The sequence below is a fragment of the Narcine bancroftii genome, chromosome 7 (assembly GCF_036971445.1).
Source record: "Narcine bancroftii isolate sNarBan1 chromosome 7, sNarBan1.hap1, whole genome shotgun sequence".
In the NCBI taxonomy this organism is placed as follows: Eukaryota; Metazoa; Chordata; class Chondrichthyes; order Torpediniformes; family Narcinidae; genus Narcine; species Narcine bancroftii.
In genome coordinates this window covers 31,380,210-31,399,211 of record NC_091475.1, presented here as the reverse complement: position 1 = coordinate 31,399,211, position 19,002 = coordinate 31,380,210, and the positions used below count along the sequence as shown (strand labels likewise).

Here is a 19,002-nt window from a genome sequence, read left to right as displayed (position 1 = left end):
GTATCTCAGCCTTGTGCTGTTGAATATGAAAATACCATACTTGTTCATGGCTTTTAGTTTATAGTTGAGCTTAATGGCTTTATTACTGTGCTGTAAGCTCCATCCACATCCTCCCCCTCCATGCATTATAAACCCCCATCTTGTAGACACCCCATACATACAGACAAGCATTTGGGAGACTGATGGATTTGTCAGCTGCAGGCATTTTTTTCTGACTGGAAACGGGGGATGTTCACTTGCCCTCATTCCCTTTCTTCTACTCCACCCCCACTCCCACCCTGAGCAGCAACATTCAGGGCTGGATTGAGCTGGAAACACTGAACAGATTTGCTCATTCGGTCAGTGAGGGCAGCTGATGGCTTCTCTCCCTTTGCAGCTGATTGATCCTCTCCCACACATTGTTTTCGCTCAATTCCATCTTGCGCTCAGGTTCAGGTTACATTCCCTATCGTTCCTATATCCCAATAATTTCCATTTCTTCGCTGTTAATTTTTTTTCCATCAACCCCCACGGACTGATTCCAGCCCTTGGAATTGAAAGCATTACCCAGTTCCTTCCTCATTTTTCTAATTGTACTTGTGCATAAAAAGCATTTAAAATTAATTGGGGTATTTAGTACTCACTGCAACCTGTAATGAAAATAATTGATATAACTTGTCACACACATACAAGGGTAAAACCTGGACACGTCAATGGATATTCCTTTCATTTTGAGTCTGAAAACTTGATTTCCTAACCATGATTCATGATATTTGTTGTTTACCTTGGAACTACACAAACTATTTGTTCATTCTACGAGTGCATTAGGCTTGCCTGTCTCCTCACAGTCAATCTAATTGTTGTCTCCTACTGAAAGGAGTAATAGTCAATTAAAAACATACAAAAGGAACACAAACGACCAATGCTAAAGCCCCTTATAGTTATAGAAAACAAAATTGTTCTCCTCTTTCAATGACAGTTTCCTTTCTGACAGAAAACATGGCAAATCTAATCTGAAGGTGCAGAATGATCAGGGACTGGACTCAAAGTCCGAGGATGGAAGAAGCAATGGCTGTATGAGCTCAGACTTTGAAATAGAAAGTCTACATTCGACAACTCGCTCTGGCAGGTAATGGATGACATTTCTTAAAAACAATCTCATATAAACATCAGCAGGGCCTTGTTTTATTTTAGTGCTTCCATGTGAAAAAGGCCTGGAGATTGTGTTCTGATGTCATATCTTAATTTGCGTCAGTAGTTGATCTATTAAGATACTTTCAAAAAGCATGGAGATAACTGGCATTTTATAATGTGAAATTGATTGCAAAATGCTTTCAATTTTGTCTGCCATATAGAATAACTTTTTTTTGACAGTTTATGTGTAGCATCAAAGACCTGACTCACTATCACAGAATTCCCTGTGCTGTTGATTCAAATGCTCATGAGCTGGATGATCATAAAACAGATAATAAATGTCTCCACTCCATTTCCCTTCACATTAAAAGACCTGTATTATTCCATTAATGAAATGGTTTGCAATATTCACCAAAAGATTAAAATGCAATCTGACATTTTTCAAATTGGTTATATTAGAAAAATATTTTAGAATGGAAAACTATCTGCAATTATATTTTTACCAGTAACTAGGCAAAAATAATGATTAATTTGTAAATAAAGAATTGGAATAAGTGGGTATTTTTCTGGTTGGCAATCAGTGGTTAGTGGAGTGCTGCAGGAATGCTGGGTCCATCATTGCTCTGATTCATATTTATTGGCAGAGTATATCACATCCTCAACCGATGGTCAGAACACTTCCAATCTCTTTTCAGTACCAACCGCTCAGTCCAAGATTCCGCCCTGCTCCAGCTCCCTCAACAGCCCCTAAGGCTAGAGCTGGATGAGGTTCCCACCCTGGATGAGACATATAAGGCAATCAAACAACTGAAAAGTGGCAAAGCAGCAGGTATGGATGGAATCCCCCCAGAAGTCTGGAAGGCTGGCGGCAAAACTCTGCATGCCAAACTGCATGAGTTTTTCAAGCTTTGTTGGGACCAAGGTAAACTGCCTCAGGATCTTCGTGATGCCACCATCATCACCCTGTACAAAAACAAAGGCGAGAAATCAGACTGCTCAAACTACAGGGGAATCACGTTGCTCTCCATTGCAGGCAAAATCTTCGCTAGGATTCTACTAAATAGAATAATACCTAGTGTCGCCGAGAATATTCTCCCAGAATCACAGTGCGGCTTTCGCGCAAACAGAGGAACCACTGACATGGTCTTTGCCCTCAGACAGCTCCAAGAAAAGTGCAGAGAACAAAACAAAGGACTCTACATCACCTTTGTTGACCTCACCAAAGCCTTCGACACCGTGAGCAGGAAAGGGCTTTGGCAAATACTAGAGCGCATCGGATGTCCCCCAAAGTTCCTCAACATGATTATCCAACTGCACGAAAACCAACAAGGTCGGGTCAGATACAGCAATGAGCTCTCTGAACCCTTCTCCATTAACAATGGCGTGAAGCAAGGCTGTGTTCTCGCACCAACCCTCTTTTCAATCTTCTTCAGCATGATGCTGAACCAAGCCATGAAAGACCCCAACAATGAAGACGCTGTTTACATCCGGTACCGCACGGATGGCAGTCTCTTCAATCTGAGGCGCCTGCAAGCTCACACCAAGACACAAGAGAAACTTGTCCGTGAACTACTCTTTGCAGATGATGCCGCTTTAGTTGCCCATTCAGAGCCAGCTCTTCAGCGCTTGACGTCCTGCTTTGCGGAAACTGCCAAAATGTTTGGCCTGGAAGTCAGCCTGAAGAAAATTGAGGTCCTCCATCAGCCAGCTCCCCACCATGACTACCAGCCCCCCCACATCTCCATCGGGCACACAAAACTCAAAACGGTCAACCAGTTTACCTATCTCGGCTGCACCATTTCATCAGATGCAAGGATCGACAATGAGATAGACAACAGACTCGCCAAGGCAAATAGCGCCTTTGGAAGACTACACAAAAGAGTCTGGAAAAACAACCAACTGAAAAACCTCACAAAGATAAGCGTATACAGAGCCGTTGTCATACCCACACTCCTGTTCGGCTCCGAATCATGGGTCCTCTACCGGCACCACCTACGGCTCCTAGAACGCTTCCACCAGCGTTGTCTCCGCTCCATCCTCAACATCCATTGGAGCGCTCACACCCCTAACGTCGAGGTACTCGAGATGGCAGAGGTCGACAGCATCGAGTCCACGCTGCTGAAGATCCAGCTGCGCTGGATGGGTCACGTCTCCAGAATGGAGGACCATCGCCTTCCCAAGATCGTATTATATGGCGAGCTCTCCACTGGCCACCGTGACAGAGGTGCACCAAAGAAAAGGTACAAGGACTGCCTAAAGAAATCTCTTGGTGCCTGCCACATTGACCACCGCCAGTGGGCTGATAACGCCTCAAACCGTGCATCTTGGCGCCTCACAGTTTGGCGGGCAGCAGCCTCCTTTGAAGAAGACCGCAGAGCCCACCTCACTGACAAAAAGCAAAGGAGGAAAAACCCAACACCCAACCCCAACCAACCAATTTTCCCTTGCAACCGCTGCAATCGTGTCTGCCTGTCCCGCATCGGACTGGTCAGCCACAAACGAGCTTGCAGCTGACGTGGACTTTTTTACCCCCTCCATAAATCTTCGTCCGCGAAGCCAAGCCAAAGATATCACATACAACCCTGAGATTATTTTTCCTGTGGGCTAGGGAGAATTACCACTAATTGTCAGTGCAAAAAACAACGGTACACAGTGAAAACATGCAAACAAATAAAGAACTGTAAACAGATAACAAATGTAAACTAACTGTGCAATACAGAGAGAATAAAAAAGAAAATCAATAAATTGCACAAGTAAGAAAGAGCCCTTAAATGAGTTCATTGATGATTTGGAAGAGGAGATTGAATATGGTGCATATAAGTTTGCTGGTGACACAAATAGAGTGGAAAAGCAAATTATGTGACAAATGTGAAGAGACTGAAGAGAGGAGAACAGGCTGTGTTAGTAGGCAAGGGTCTGGTAGATAGAGTACAATGTTGGTAAATGCAAGGGCATCTACTGAGGAAGGAAAATAGTAGATCAGATTATTTCAATGGTGGAAAGTTGTTAGGAAGATCTTGGAAGTATTTGTGTGTGAATTGTACAAGGTTTGTTTGCAGGTTCAACGGGTACTCAAAGCAAATGGGATGTTAGCCTTCATTGCTAAAGAGATCGAATTTAAGAGCAGGGATGTTCTACTACACTGTACAGGGTCCTGGTGAGGCCATACCTTTAATACTGCACACAGTAAGTCTCCTTACTTGAGAAAATACATATTGATTCTGGATGCAATGCAGAGGATGTTCACTAGGTTGATTCTGGAGATGAGGGGGATAATCTATGAGCAGATATTGAGTCACCTGTGACTATATTCACTGGAAAACAGAAGAATGAGGGGGAATCTTGTAGAGAGGTAAAATTATGAAATGGATAGATAAAATGGAACAGGAAAGTTGTTTCCACTGATCACTGAGAGTAGAACGAAACAAAATGACCTTAAGATTTTGGGGAGTAGTTTGAAGACCGAGTTGAGGAGGAACTGTTTTGCTTAGGGCAGTGGTTCTCAACCTTTTTCTTTCCAATCACATACCACTTTAAGTAATCTCCATGCCATCAGTACTCTGAGATTAGTAAGGGATTGCTTAAGGTGGTATGTGAGTGGGAAGGGATGAGCCAATTAGGTACAATTAAACCAGTGGTTTTCAAACATTTTTTTCCATCCACGTTCCACCTTAAGCAATCCCTTACTAATCACACAGTACCTATGGCATAGAGATTACTTAAGGTGGTATCTAAGTAGAAAGAAAAAGGTTGAGAACCACTGGCCTAGAGAGTAATAAATCTGTGGAATTTTCTGCCCAACAAAACAGAATCAGAATCAGATTTATTGTCAAGAACAAGTCATGAAATTTGGTGTTTTGTGGCAGAATTGTGGTGCAAACATTCATATTATAACCAACCTACAACATTAAAAAAATTAAAAATAATAGAGCACAAAAAGTAAAGCAGTGTCTTTGGTTCATTGATCATTCAAGAATCTGATGGCATCAGGGAAGGAGCTTTCCTTGTGCTGTTGAGTACTCGTCTTTAGACTCCTGTACCTTTTTCCCAATGTCAGCAAAGTGAAGTGAGCATGGCCTGAGTTGTGGGGATCTTTGAGGATAAAGACTGCTTTTTTAAGACACCACTTTATACAGATGTCCTCGATGGAGTGAAGTCTGGTGCCTGTGATGACGCAGGCTGAGTTAACAACCCTCTGGAGTTTATTCTTGTCCTGAGAGTTGGCATCTCCATACCAGGCAATGATGCAACCAGCCAGAATGCTCTCTGCGGTTCACTTGTAGAAGTTTATGAGAGTCTTCAGTGACCTACTGAATCTCCTCAAGCACCTCACAAAGTGTAGCCGCTGGTGAGCCTTCTTCGTGATTGCATCAACATGGAGGCTCCGGGACAGATCCTCAGATATGTTGACACATTAAAGACTGCCTCATTAAAGATATTTAAGACAAGGATAGATTTGTGCATAGTAGGGGAATTAAAGGTTATGGGGAAAAGGCAGGTAGGTGAAGTTGAATTCACGGCCAGATCAGCAATGATCTTATTAAATGGCAGACAGGCCAAACAGGGCAGAGAGGGTACTCCTGCACCTTTTTTTTTTTAAGGTCTTTATACAAGATACATTATTCAACCAGTTATTCAAAGCAACTCAACTTCATTATTTTCCAGTTCTTTTCAGATCAACTCAAAATGTTATGAATTCTCTAGGATGCTTGTCGTTAATTGACAATGTGTTGGAGTGTTTGGAGTATGTGTGTTGGAGTATGACTGTTTGACTTTTATTTTCGCCTGGCTATCCTTCCATAAATTTCAAATCTTTTGAGTGGCAGCTAGGATGTGTCAGAGCTTATTTGTCCACCTACACATGATTTCCAATAGAAATAAGTAGATTGCGGTTAAAAGGAGCAGGCAGCAACAGATTGTTCCATCCCTCAACCCACTGTATATAGAATCAAATTGCCTAATCAATGCCTTTCCTACACGTGTATGATTCACTAGGCTGTGAAATTATTAAATGAAACTAAGTGAGCTTGCAGAGCAGGTTATGAAACATGATGTTGTTGCTACATACATTTAATGAGAAACACCACATTCCTTTGCTACAACCAAAGACGGTCTTGGCTGTCTCGGATACTCCCACACACTGCTGATAGATTTGGAGAGTATACACAGGTTCACCTGTGAGAATAAGCAAGTAGAGGCATGCCTTTCACTCAATTAACATCCAAAAATGGTTTCCCCATGTCGGGCAGAGTACCTATTTCTAGTAATATCTGAGTGGCAGACACAGTTCCTTTCGCTCTGCATTGTTATTTCTACTAATATCTGAAAGGACTTGTTTTTTTAAAAATTATTGATGGAACAATAATTAAGAGCATCTTACTTTATGGGAAGAAGGCATGGGCATGGAGTTGAAAGGAAAAAAACACATCAGCCATGATTTGAATGATAATACATTGGGTCAAATGGCCTAATTCTGCTCCCAAGTCTTATGGGTGTTTCTTTATGCTGTCCAGATGATGTTGGTTTGGTGAACTTTCTTGACTTTGGTTCTTGTGAATATTCCATTTCTAATGTTTCTCCTTGCAGTGGCTGATAATATAAATTGGTCAATATTAGGAATGAAAGAACAATTGTATACAAGTACTCCTTGACTTATGAACATAATTGGGACCGAATGATCGGTCGTATCTCGAAATGGATGTAAGTCAGATTTTTGTCTGCGCATGTGAAGTACCAAAGTCTTTAAGCAAACTTTTTAATCAATTTTTTTTTTGTTGTAGATTTGACAATAACAACTTAAAGCTTCCTGAATTTGTCAATCAACCTAGGTGATTCTTTCCACATCCTGGTCCTTGTTAGTTGACGTCCTGGGGTCCGTAGGCTGGATGCGGCTATCTCGATTCCTGTGTGCATGCACGAGTTTTCGGTTAGCGGATGCACGCTGGGTTTGCATATTGGAGTTCAGTTTGTGCACGCGCAAGAGTTGAGCGCCCTAACGATCTTGAATTTGCGCCCTTAACTTTCACCCATGCGCCAATCGAACTCCAATACGCGAACCCGCCACACGTGTTTGGAGTTAGATTTGTCATGTTGCCAAGCTCCCTTCAATTCATTTACAGTGGAGTCCAACACTAATCAAGTAATTGCTGATAATCATGGTCCTCCTTTCTGTTTGTTAACCACAGCAGAACTCCAGGGCCACAGAGCTCACCAGTGCCCAGTAAACGCAGCATTGTTTCAGATTATAGAAGGAAGGTAAGTTAGACATCTTTGTTCAAAATCTCATTTTAGTTTTAGAATACAATTTTTTTTAAAAAGTCAAACCAATTGAATATTCAGATTATTTTTCATTATTATTTTCATAAGCTTTATGGCATTGATGGATTTTTTCCTGCATTTATGTATATTTAGCAACTGTAAAGTCCAAGTATTCAATATCAGATTTGGTTTAAATATTTACTAATAAATACAATGTATTAATTTGACTGTTGGTGAAGGGGATGTAAAATGGCTTTGACAAATATTTATTCAAATGTTCATTGCCTCGTTAGAAAAAAACTTTTTACTGCTTGGATTTAACCACATGTTACAGTGTATTACCTGGTGAGATTATTGCTGACTTGGAGGAAATTGATTTAATTGCTGATTCAGGAGGGAAAGAGTGCATGGGGAACATGTAGAAGAAGTTGTTTGCATTAAATCCTGAAATAGCAATTTGGGGGGGGTGGGGGGGGGGTGGAGCTGAATAATGCCTTTATGTGCCTTAAACTTATTTTGATTGCGAATTGAGAAATAAAATATTACAAATTCTAAAAGCTAAAAAAGTGAAAATATTTATTTCCATAAAATATAGTAATCAATTTGAATGGTTTTCTCACTACCTCCCACCTTTTGGAAACTGCATTCTCTGCAGAGAATGGCCCAAATTAATACATATCTGTAATACATTACCACAGAGGCTCAGATTTAAATGTTAATGTTTTCTGAATACAAGAATCCATTGCTAAGCCTGAACACTCCAATTGAGACCCATATTCCTTACAATTTTTGTTAATACATAACATTTCTCATCTGTTAAGCTTCACCAAATCATCAAAAGCAAATTCTTCCAACAAAAATATTTTGCATTGATTTATATGCTATCCTTTGATTGGTAGGCAGCATCTTCTGAAAGTCTTGACACTCTGTCATTGAGTAACAGTGTACCCGAAGGCCTGCCCAATGGAAAGTACAATATGCCTGCAATAGCAATTTCGAAATACTCAATCTCATCAGGTTTGTGCATGTATTTTAATGCTTAACCAGTCCATGGGTTCACATCTGATAGTTGTCTAGCTGAAGTTGAAGGATGAAATTTTAACCTCTCCAATATGAGTTGGAAGATGTGATGTGAGTAATTTCATTGAAATAGGGTGTCTATCTATAAACGGGCTTAACAAAGACTAACTGTAGTGATATTTATATTGGACTGCATCATGTTTGTAGTCTTTTGTACCAATTACTTACATTTTTGCTGTCAGGTCACTACTTGTTTATTTCTAGAGTGACATCCTAAAATCGCATCTAGGCAATAGTTTCACATTTCATTATATACTGGTTTCCTTTTAGACCCACAGTAACAAAATGCCTCTTTCTCCTCTCAAAGCAGCAATCTGTTCTTCATCACCTCACCTAGGAAGCACAATGACTATAAATGGAGCGCCCAACCAAAATCTCCATCCCCCACAACATTTGCTCCACGGTGACATGAACCCATTTACCTCCAAGTTTGTGTTACTGAAAGAAATCCTGTCCATTCAATTTTCACATGTTAATGATTAGAGAATTACAAGTGGTGCATTTCAAATGATCATTGAGCAAGATTCTGCCCTGTTAGTGTAAATTCAGAAAATTAACTCCCAATTTCTCCAAAGGCATACAACATGTGGGAAGAAATGCAAGAAAAACCTTAGCTTGGAAGTTTGATGATAATCACACACTGGACACAAAAGCTTTACTTGAGGTTTTTGAAAGTTAGCTCAGGCCTGGAAAAGCTTGAGGAACCCAATCAAGAATCATGAAATTGAAAAGCTGCTGAAATCAGGCTTTTTATAATCGTGCCCAAATAATTGTAAACATTTGGCACACAAAACTGCTATGGACATCCATACACATGATGGTAACTTGATATGATTTTTTTAAATTTAAACATAGAACATGGGCCCTTCTGGCCCATGAGCTTGAGACACCCCACCCCCCCCCCCTCCCCCCCCCATTTACACCCTTTTTCTAATGGAGTTGTTCTATTCCTCCTCAAATTCACAATATTACGAATGCTGTTTGACTCTTTTTTTTGCATGGCTATGAATTTGAGATTTTGGGTAGAAGGCAGGAGTCAAGAAATGAGCAACATCCACATATTGATGCTTTGAAAATCAAGCCAGTATGATTTAGCAGTTAATATTATAATTTCTTTGGTACAGATCGAAGTAGATCTGAGTTGGACTTGAGTGGATCCTGTGCATCAGGGATTGAAGATTCCATTAGCCTCAGATGTAAATCTGACCCAAGAGGTCTCAATGAAGCTAAGGTCAGTGAAAATATTGTCAATTCACTTCTGAAATGTGCAAATTCACATAACCTCATCAGTCTTAGAGGTTAATTTTTCAATAGAATAAAATTACTGTCTTTTTAAAAATGTAAACATGGTAATTTTTTAATAAAAATGTTCCTTTCAGAAGATTGTGCAATTGTCACTCCTCTACATGCTAGTTTCATTTTCTAACCAAAGTAACAACATGCCTCTTTCTATTCTCAACTACTTTTAAAGCAAATCAAACAGTTAATATTAGAAATGAACATAATGTCAGATTACAACCTGGATATATAAATAATTGCCATTGAGGGGATAATAATGTGTGTCACCGATTTTATATTCCAATGCATCTGGTGTTGACTAATATTTGAGTACAAAGGTTAGAGTACTATTATATCCAGTGATGTATCAGTTTAATTCAATCATCTTCTGCTGGTTGTGAGCAACCTTTGCAGTTATTACCAGGCAGCTCATTATCCCATTTGCACAATGAGAAGAATCTTCCTGCCAGCTCCTTCTGATTCCAGCACTGACTCTGTTCACAACATGCGACATTATGGATATTCAATGTTGGTGTCAGCTTCCTGAATGACTTTATATACGATAAAAGACTGATTCATTATCATACTTGACATTTGTATGGTCCAAAGTCAGGTATCACAATCTGTTTGGAAGAACTATATAGTATTGACTTAGCTTCCTGAAATGTCACAAGTGAATGGGTTGATTTTGGTCCACATCTGTTTGGCAGAAGGGTCATTTTATAAATGTGGGTCAGTGATACAATAGCTTTGAACCTTTAATGCTGCAAGTTCATTGCATTGTTTATAATACTGTTATAAGATTTCTGTTATGCAATACAATTAGTAGAATCAGATTCAGAATTTGAAGATGCAATTCCCTAAAATGTCAGAATGCTTATAAGTTGCTCAAATTTATTTATTTTTAAATATAAAAATTCAATTCCTTGGAATATATTATTATCCTGTGAGCCAGCAACAAAGCTGGATTTAGCTAGAGTCCACGTGGTCAGTGCATTATGTGGTATGGTCAACCAGCCTGAGGGTGCACCTGAACAGTCCAGACATCCCCTCTCCTTGGCAGAAACTGTGGAGAATAGCCAGGTCAAAGTGTTCTATCATTAGTCCATTAAAGCCTCTTGCTTAATGATGAATGAGTGGCAGTTTTTAAAAAAAAATCTTTCAACGTGTCTTCATGAGCTGTGGGCTAAGAAGAGGTGAAGGATTATAGATAAATGGAGCCAGGTGGAACCAATTAAACTTGGGAGAAAGTAGATGTCAGACAAAGGATGGGGGAGGTGGGGGTGATGATGAGACAGCTGCTGGAGGGTGATAACTGGGAGTGCAATGGCTAACAATGCTGGAATCTGATAATAAGCAAAGAGATGATGTGAACCATTTATGGAGAGATGAAGGGCAGGTGGAACCACTGCCCTCAGACTCCTCAACAGCAGACTCATTCAGACTCATTTAAGAGCTCCTTACTTTGATCATTACTGTATTTATTCCTCAATATTTATTTTCACGATTTGCACAGTCAGTTTGTAGACGTTTCTTTCTTTTGTTTACATTTTACTATTTTGTATAAACATTTCCTTCTTCATTTGTACATTGTACAGTTGCCAGTAATTAGAAATTCTGCTTGGCCCACAGGAAAAAAATAATCTCAGGGTCGTACATAATGTCATGTATGTACTATGACAATAAATTTGATCTTTGAGAGCAGATCTGATGGGTGGAATATGGGGTAGTACAAAGGGGAGGGGATGATAATGGGTGATGGGATTTTGGGGGAGGGGTTATGGGAAAGGGGTCAAATTGGGAGGATTGAAGGTAGATTGGAAGGAGAGAGGGGAAAAGAGAAGCTAAGAGTTACATGAAATAGGAAAAGTCAATGTTCATACAATTAGGTTCTAGGCTACTCAAATGGAATATGAGATATTGTACTCCTAGTTTGTGTTTGGCCTCACCCAGGCAGTGAAGGAGGCTGAGGATGGACAGGTCGCTGCAGGAATGCGAACAAGCATTGAAATAGCTTGCAACCAGAAGCTTGTGATAGCCATTATGGTAGAAAGCAGGTGCTCTGCAAATCGGTTTCCAAGTCTGTGATTGATCTTGCTGATGTAGAGGATGTCTTAGCAGGAGCCACAAATGCTTGGAGGAAATGCTTGTGAATCTCTGTCTCACTTGGGGGAGGGAAGGGGCAAGTGTTCCAAGGGGTGTGGATCCTGTGGAAGACGAGAAAGGGTGGGAGGGGAAGATTGACTAATAGTGGGATGAAATTACAGTATGAAGTGCTAGATACAAAGGCGATTAGGGTAAAAGATAATGAGCAGTCAACATGATCTCTGGAGGGAGAGCAGAAGTTTAAGGCATTTAAGGAAATGGGAGAGAGGGCTTCATCAACTACAGTAGAAGGGAAGCCATGTTTCCTGAAAAAGGACATTTCAGATGAAGTGGGAGATGGATGGCATTCTAATAAGACAGGAAGGGATGTATTTTAGGTAGCTGTGGGAGTCGGTGGTTTGATGTTAAATGTCAGTGGATAGATTGTCTCCTCTGATGGAGACAGAGATCCATAAAAGGATAGAATTTGAGAGCAGGCCGAAAGTTAGCTTCCCTCTTTGCCCACCCCCCTCACACTGCCACCATTCTTTCCTCTCCACTTTTAATCCTGATGCTGGGTATTAATTTAAAATGTCAACAATTCATTTACCTCCTCTCTCCCCGCCCCCATAGATGCCTGCTTGATCTGCTGAGTTCTTCCAGCAGTTGATTTTTGCTCCAGACTCCAGCATCCACAATATCTCATCTGTCATGAACACAAATCTTTACCAGCCATTATACTAATGTGAGATAAAATCATACAGCAGTTTTATACAGAGGTTAATTGTATTAGATAATTAACCTCTGTATAAAGCAAACATCATCATTAGTTACTTTAAATAAGTAGGCTACTGAGGATCACTCCAGCTAGAGTGCCTGTGAGAGGCCATGAAACGTTAGACCTACCATCCCAATAACTAAATTCTATAGATATTGGATGAAGTCCATCAATCCTACCCCCCCCCCCCCATGATCTTTTAGTAATAACATGAATTTTTTTTGTTGGTCAATTACATATGTATTGTCAGTAGAAGGCTATAGCTTGCTCTTTGAAATTAGTAAAATAAAATGGAACATTATGAATAAATGTTTTTCTAAGAAAGCTTGCTCTTCCTAACAAAAGAACTCTCATTTGTTGAATGTCAATTCTCGGAAAAGAAATGGAAAAATTATTTAGGCCTTGGTTACCATGATAGCTGTGGTGGTTCAAGATTCTGTTCACATTAGCACACTACTGGGTGAAATAAATGCATCTTTATTTCAAATAACCATTGTAAAATAGATAACATTTATATTCATGGTATCATACAAAGTGACGATCTTCATTTCATATCATCTTTTAGTAAACATACCCAAAAAATTGGAATTAAAAACCATTTCCCTGTATTCACTGATCACATGTGACTTGCAGGATTACCTTGAGGAAGATGACTTTGATGAAGAAGACATTGATGATTTGGTCTCTATGTATCGTCCAAACAGTAAAAGAAGCAGTTTGGGAAGTGGGTTATCAGTAGTAAGTTGGAATCTGTTTATATCAATTGAATATTTACTATTCATGGTAGGTTACCATGGTGATATTTAATAATGTTATTGATATAGTGAACTGTAAATTGATCATTGTAATGGTTTATATAGTATCCATTCACATTCTAGAACATGGTGAAACAGTGAAGAGTCCCTCTTAACTATAGCTGTTAAGGAAATGGATTCAAAGCAGTTCCAAAGCACTGCTTCAAACAGCAAGGAGCTGTTTATAATTGGACATGATATAGTCATGTTGTTGATAGCTACATGAGATATTGAGATAAATTTAATAAGATGTTTTACTTTGTGCTTGACTCCTCTCAGTTATTGATTCCAATAGTTATACCTGAAATGACATTAGCACTAACCTTTAGATTAATGGGTTGATGAACTAAATGCATCATGCTTGTGCCTTCTATACATAAACTTTCCTGTTTTGTAATAATAACTGATGAAAAATTAGAACAAGTATAATGTTGGATTCCAACAATTATTTCTTTACTGCTTTGATTGTAAACCATCTTGGAGTATGGCTTACCACAAACCCAATTAGCAGCAAAAATTGATTTTATTAAATAAAATAACTTTCAATCACCAAATGGATAAGCAGTTATCAGAAATGTCATAGTCTGTTGTTTGGCAGCGAGGACTGAGAAATAAAATGGGATCCCACAAAATGGGATCATGATTAAATTCTGCGGAACAGTCAGTTGGTTGAAATATTGAAATTCCTGAGATATTTTGGGGGAAAAAATCTGATAAATATCATTCTCCTTTGGTTATGTCATTGGTTTCATTCTTTGCCTCATTAACTAAAATAAAGGCTTATTTACTCCTGATTTTTTTCAATAGTAATAGGCTCCATTTAAGTGAGGACCTGGAAGGGATAATTTCATGAAATTTAACTGTACACAGTATCGAGTTAACATATCCAATGTTGGATAAACCTAACAAAATATAATCATAGATACTAGGTTGAAAGGTTTTCAAATTGGAACTAGTTTGGTTGTTGACTTCAGTTCAGAGGTCATTCAAGTTTGTAGTTGGCATCTTTAATTTATTGCTTTAAAAATCTTTCCTTTTTACAAGAAAATATTCCTTTTTAAAATGTTTTGTAATTCTTTTTATTCAAAACAAATTTTTGAAATGTATTAATGTTGGAAATCTTGCCTTTGTGCAAATCCACCTTCAGTGCTGCCCTTCCTTTTACTGCTGTGCTGTGGACTCACTGTCATTCTGCCATGTCTTTGTCTTTTTCTTCAATTATTACTATGCACTTTCCCAGTCAAGCTCTGAGAAGAAGTGGGCACTCCTTAATGTACCTGACCATGATGCAGAAACCGTAAGTTACCTTGCTTTCAGATTAACTAATCCATCTGTTTCTTGCTTATCCTTTGCAACTACACCTTCATGCATTTCAGGAAGCATTTAATCTTTCAAAATGCATCATTTCCCAAAAATATTTACATACAAGATGTAGCTTTTATTAGTAGAAAAGACTAATGTGCTGCCATCAAATCCACTCAGGTCATTGCTTAAGTCTCAGATACTATTGATCAGTCTATTAAATAAATATGTAGAAATGGAAAGCAATTAAATATTTGTATTATTTCAAAGAAATGAAATGAAATGTAGCCAATATAATAAACGGTATAAACCAGGGGTGCCCAAACTTGCTTAAAGTAAGAGCCACAAGACATGAAAAAAATATCACATACACGCTATTACTCTTACATGCATTTTGTTACAAAATTTTATCTAAATATTAAGATATAAATGAATAAATATTATTACATAAATATATGCAGTTTTTAAACTGCTAATTTGTATTAGTTTCAACAATCAAAAAGTACACATACTGTATATACATGTGTAATAGTCGAATTTTGTGGCCAATTTTTAAGGGGTCGACTTCCACGCATATTACTTTCGACCACGGTAATTACCTGCATTGTTGGGGTGACAGAAGCCCGGATGGACGGGCAGGCGGCCTGTACTGGGTTGTAAGTCCATGTTCGGTGCGCAGGAGCTCAGATGGGTGGGCAGCCGGGGCCTAGGCAAGAGTCCATGGACAGGGCACTAGGAGCTCGGATGGGCGAGCAGCTGGGGCCTAGGCAAGAATCCACGGTCAAGGTGCCAGGAGCTCGGATGGGTGGGCAGCTGGGGCCAGACAAAAGTCCATGGTCAGGGTACCAGGAACTTGGATGGGAGGGTAGGCGGGGCATCAAGAGCTCAGATGGGAGGGCGGCCTGGGCATCGGTATCTTGGATGGGTGGGTGTCTGGGGACCAGGCAAGAGTCCATGGTCATAGTGCCAGGAGCTCAGATGGGAGGGCGACTGGGGCATCAGGAACTTCGATGGGTGGGTGACTGGGGCCTAGGCGAGAGTACGCTGTCAGTTTGTTGGGAGCTCTGGCGGGTGGATGGCATGGATCACACTTACACTCTGCTAATTTCATTGCCTGGCACGCAGCCACGATCCCACTAAAACTACCATTGTGAGCTCCGTCTTGTATGATTGCTGTCTTAGCCAACATATATCCAGGAGCCGTACATTACACGTCAAAGGGTTTGGCCACCCCTGACATATACTATGGTTTGGTTAAAAAAATGAATGATCTCATTGAATAACTTAACTGAGTTTGAAATCTTGTACATCTGCATTTAAAATATTTTGTTTGAGCAAAGTGTAAAGCATTTTGATGTACCATGGCTGCTGAACTTGATGTTAGGCTAGCAGACAAACTTTCCTTGAAGTGGCAGATTTAATCCTTGTAAATTTGTGCATTATTACCATTGTATCTTGTTGGCATGGTAAATGATATTTCAGACAAAAGAGCTATTTTATCCATCCTGAACTCTCACTCTGGACCTGGTGGCAACAGGACCGAGCCTCTGTGGCAAACTCTCACCCCTCTGGCTTTGTATGTAGTAGGTTTTGTTGAACCAATCTTAGTGAGTTTATCTAGATTTCCAGGAAAGTTGATGATGGAAAGACTGTGGATGTTGTCTACGTGAACCTTAGTAAGGCCTTTGACAAGGTCCCACATGGGAGGTTAGTCAGAAAGGTTCAGACATTCGCTATTTATAGTGAAGTAGTGAACTGGATTCGATTATGGCTGGACAGGAGAAGCCAGGTGGATGGTTGTGTCTCAGACTGGAGGCCTGTGACTAGTGGTGTGCCTCAGGGATCGGTGCTGGGACCATTGATGTTTGTTGTCTTTATCAATGATCTGGATGGTAATGTGATAAATTGGATCAGCAAGTTTGCAGATTACACTAAAATTGGAGGAATTGTGGACAGCGAAGAAGGTTTTCAAAGCTTGGAGAGGGATCTGGACCAGCTGATAAATTGAGTTGAAAAATGATAGTTGGCATTTAATACAGATAAGTGTGAAGTGTTGCATTTTGGAAGGACACACCAGGAAAGGACATTCACGATAAATGGTAGGGCACTCAGGAGTGCAGTAGAACAGTGAGATGAGGGAATACGGATACATAATTCCCTGAAAGTAGTGTCACATGTAGATAAGATTATAAAGAGAGGTTTTGACATATTAGCCTTCATAAATCAAAGTATTGAGTATAGCATTTGGGATGTTATAGTAAAGTTGTATAATCATTGGTGAGGCCACATTTGGAGTATTGTGTGCAGATGTGGTCACCTAACTACAGGAACGATATCAATAAGATGGAAAGTGTGCAGCAAAGATTTACTAGGATGTTGCCTGATCTTCAGGAACTGAATTACAGGTAAGAACTTTATTTCCTGGAGCATAAACAATGAGGGGAGATTTGGTAAAAGTATTTAAAATTATGAAGGATAGACAGGGTAAATGTAGATAGGCTTTTTCCCCACTGAGAGTAGATAAGATACAAACCAGAGGACATGGGAAAAGATTAGTGGGAACATGCTACCAGTTGAAGTGGTGAATGCAGACTCATTTTTAACATTTAAGAAGAATTTCAACAGGTACATGGATGGATGAGGTATGAAAGGCTATGGACTGAGTCCAGGAGAGTGGGACTATGAAAAAATGGTTTAGCACAGACTAGAAGGGCCATAGGGTCATGTTTCAGTGCTGTAATATTCTATGGTTCTATCAGCCTATAAAGGAAAGGGATGGATTGTCCCATTTGATCCTGCTGCTAGGATCTCTGACATCACCTTTGGCCATGCCTAGGGCTTTCGACTCCCCACCCTCTATATCCATTGGTTCAGCAGCAGGCCCCCACAGTTTTGTTCCTGCGATGGAGCAATGGTCTTCAGTGGATCAAGGGATGGTTTCACGGGAAAAATTTACTTGTACTTTAATCTATTTAAACCAGACTATTAATATGCAACTAATTTATTTTTAACAAACTACCATGATTAATAAACCATTACTTTTCTGCAAATTTATCTCTCTCGCCCACAACTCAGCCACAATTCTTAGGTACATAAGTAGTTAAACATAGTGGGTAGCCAATAAGTATTTGTACTCTTCAATTATAGATGGAATAACAATTTTACCTCTGTTCATTTCATAACATCCTTCCCATACCCCTGTTAACTGTTGGTAATAGGTAATGGTTGCCTATTGTCTAATATTGTTGCCTTCTTTCCCCTCCCTTCTCCCTCCTCTCCCTATCATCTTCTGCCTTTTCCACTCCCCCCCCCCATCCTTTTGTTTGGATGCCTGCCAACACTCTTTCGTACCTTGATGAAGGATCCAGGCCGAAAACGTTGGTTATGTAGTTTTACCTTTGCTACATAAAGAACACTGTTTGGCCTGCTGAGTTTCACCAGTATTTGTGTTTTTACTTCAACCACGGTGTCTATAGATTTTTGTGATTTACATGTTTATTATAACTTGACTTACCTGATATTCCATTAACACTGTTTCTTTTTGTAGACCAGTTTAAATAGTATGGCGAGTGTTTACAGTGAAACAGGAGACTATGGCAATGTGAACATCAGTGGAGAAATTCTCCTTGGAATCAAATATAGCTACAAAAGTGGGGCATTAAGCATTTCTGTGAAAGAATGTCGCAATTTAGCACTTGCTGATGAAAGGAAACAAAGAACAGATCCGTAAGTAATAATTTCTTTATTTCCTTGGTCTTTGAAAACAAGGAAAAAAAAATGACAAAGTAGTTGGGTCAAATTGTTCCTAATTCTGATAGCTCTCCAGTGGCGTTTTAACAATCCCAAGAGAATTCCACAGTGCTTATTAGTCAACTCGTATGGAATAGCTTGAAATCCAGCACCTCTAGATTAAGAGTAGAGGTGCTTTTTAATCAACTGTTGACAGGTTCTTGAACCTCCCCACACTACTCCAAGATCACCAAAAGATCCATCTGCACCATGAAGCAACTTATTTTTTTGCACTACTGCAAATGAGAATATTTGTTTTACTCTCATTGTGTTTAGTTTGTAATTAGTGTGCTTTACGTACCTGTATTACTGCAGTAACCAAGGATTTCATAGCTTCTGTACATGATAAATTATTTGAGATTGAGACCTCAATTTTTTTCTAGGAACTGACGATTTTTTTCAAATTTGCCTCCAGCTACGTAAAGATGTACCTCCTGCCAGACAAATCTCGCCAAAGCAAACGCAAGACCAAGCTCAAATCCCACACCATAAATCCAGTTTTCAATGAAACTTTAAGGGTTTGTC

At 39.6% G+C, this 19,002-nt stretch overlaps 1 protein-coding gene across 10 annotated transcripts in view; it reads left to right on the top strand.

Moving 5' to 3' along the window:
* Nucleotides 1–19,002, top strand: part of sytl5 (synaptotagmin-like 5) — a 179,840-nt gene that overhangs the window by 137,490 nt on the left and 23,348 nt on the right. For 7 of the 10 annotated variants that reach the window (XM_069889405.1, XM_069889409.1, XM_069889407.1 and 4 more), the window contains 8 exons: nucleotides 974–1,108; nucleotides 7,299–7,368; nucleotides 8,271–8,388; nucleotides 9,576–9,682; nucleotides 13,226–13,330; nucleotides 14,627–14,683; nucleotides 18,236–18,414; nucleotides 18,893–18,995. In XM_069889405.1, the coding sequence (XP_069745506.1) occupies nucleotides 974–1,108; nucleotides 7,299–7,368; nucleotides 8,271–8,388; nucleotides 9,576–9,682; nucleotides 13,226–13,330; nucleotides 14,627–14,683; nucleotides 18,236–18,414; nucleotides 18,893–18,995 (874 nt within the window). The remainder of the gene's footprint in view (nucleotides 1–973; nucleotides 1,109–7,298; nucleotides 7,369–8,270; nucleotides 8,389–9,575; nucleotides 9,683–13,225; nucleotides 13,331–14,626; nucleotides 14,684–18,235; nucleotides 18,415–18,892; nucleotides 18,996–19,002) is intronic. The other 3 variants (XM_069889410.1, XM_069889411.1, XM_069889408.1) reach the window with 2 other exon arrangements.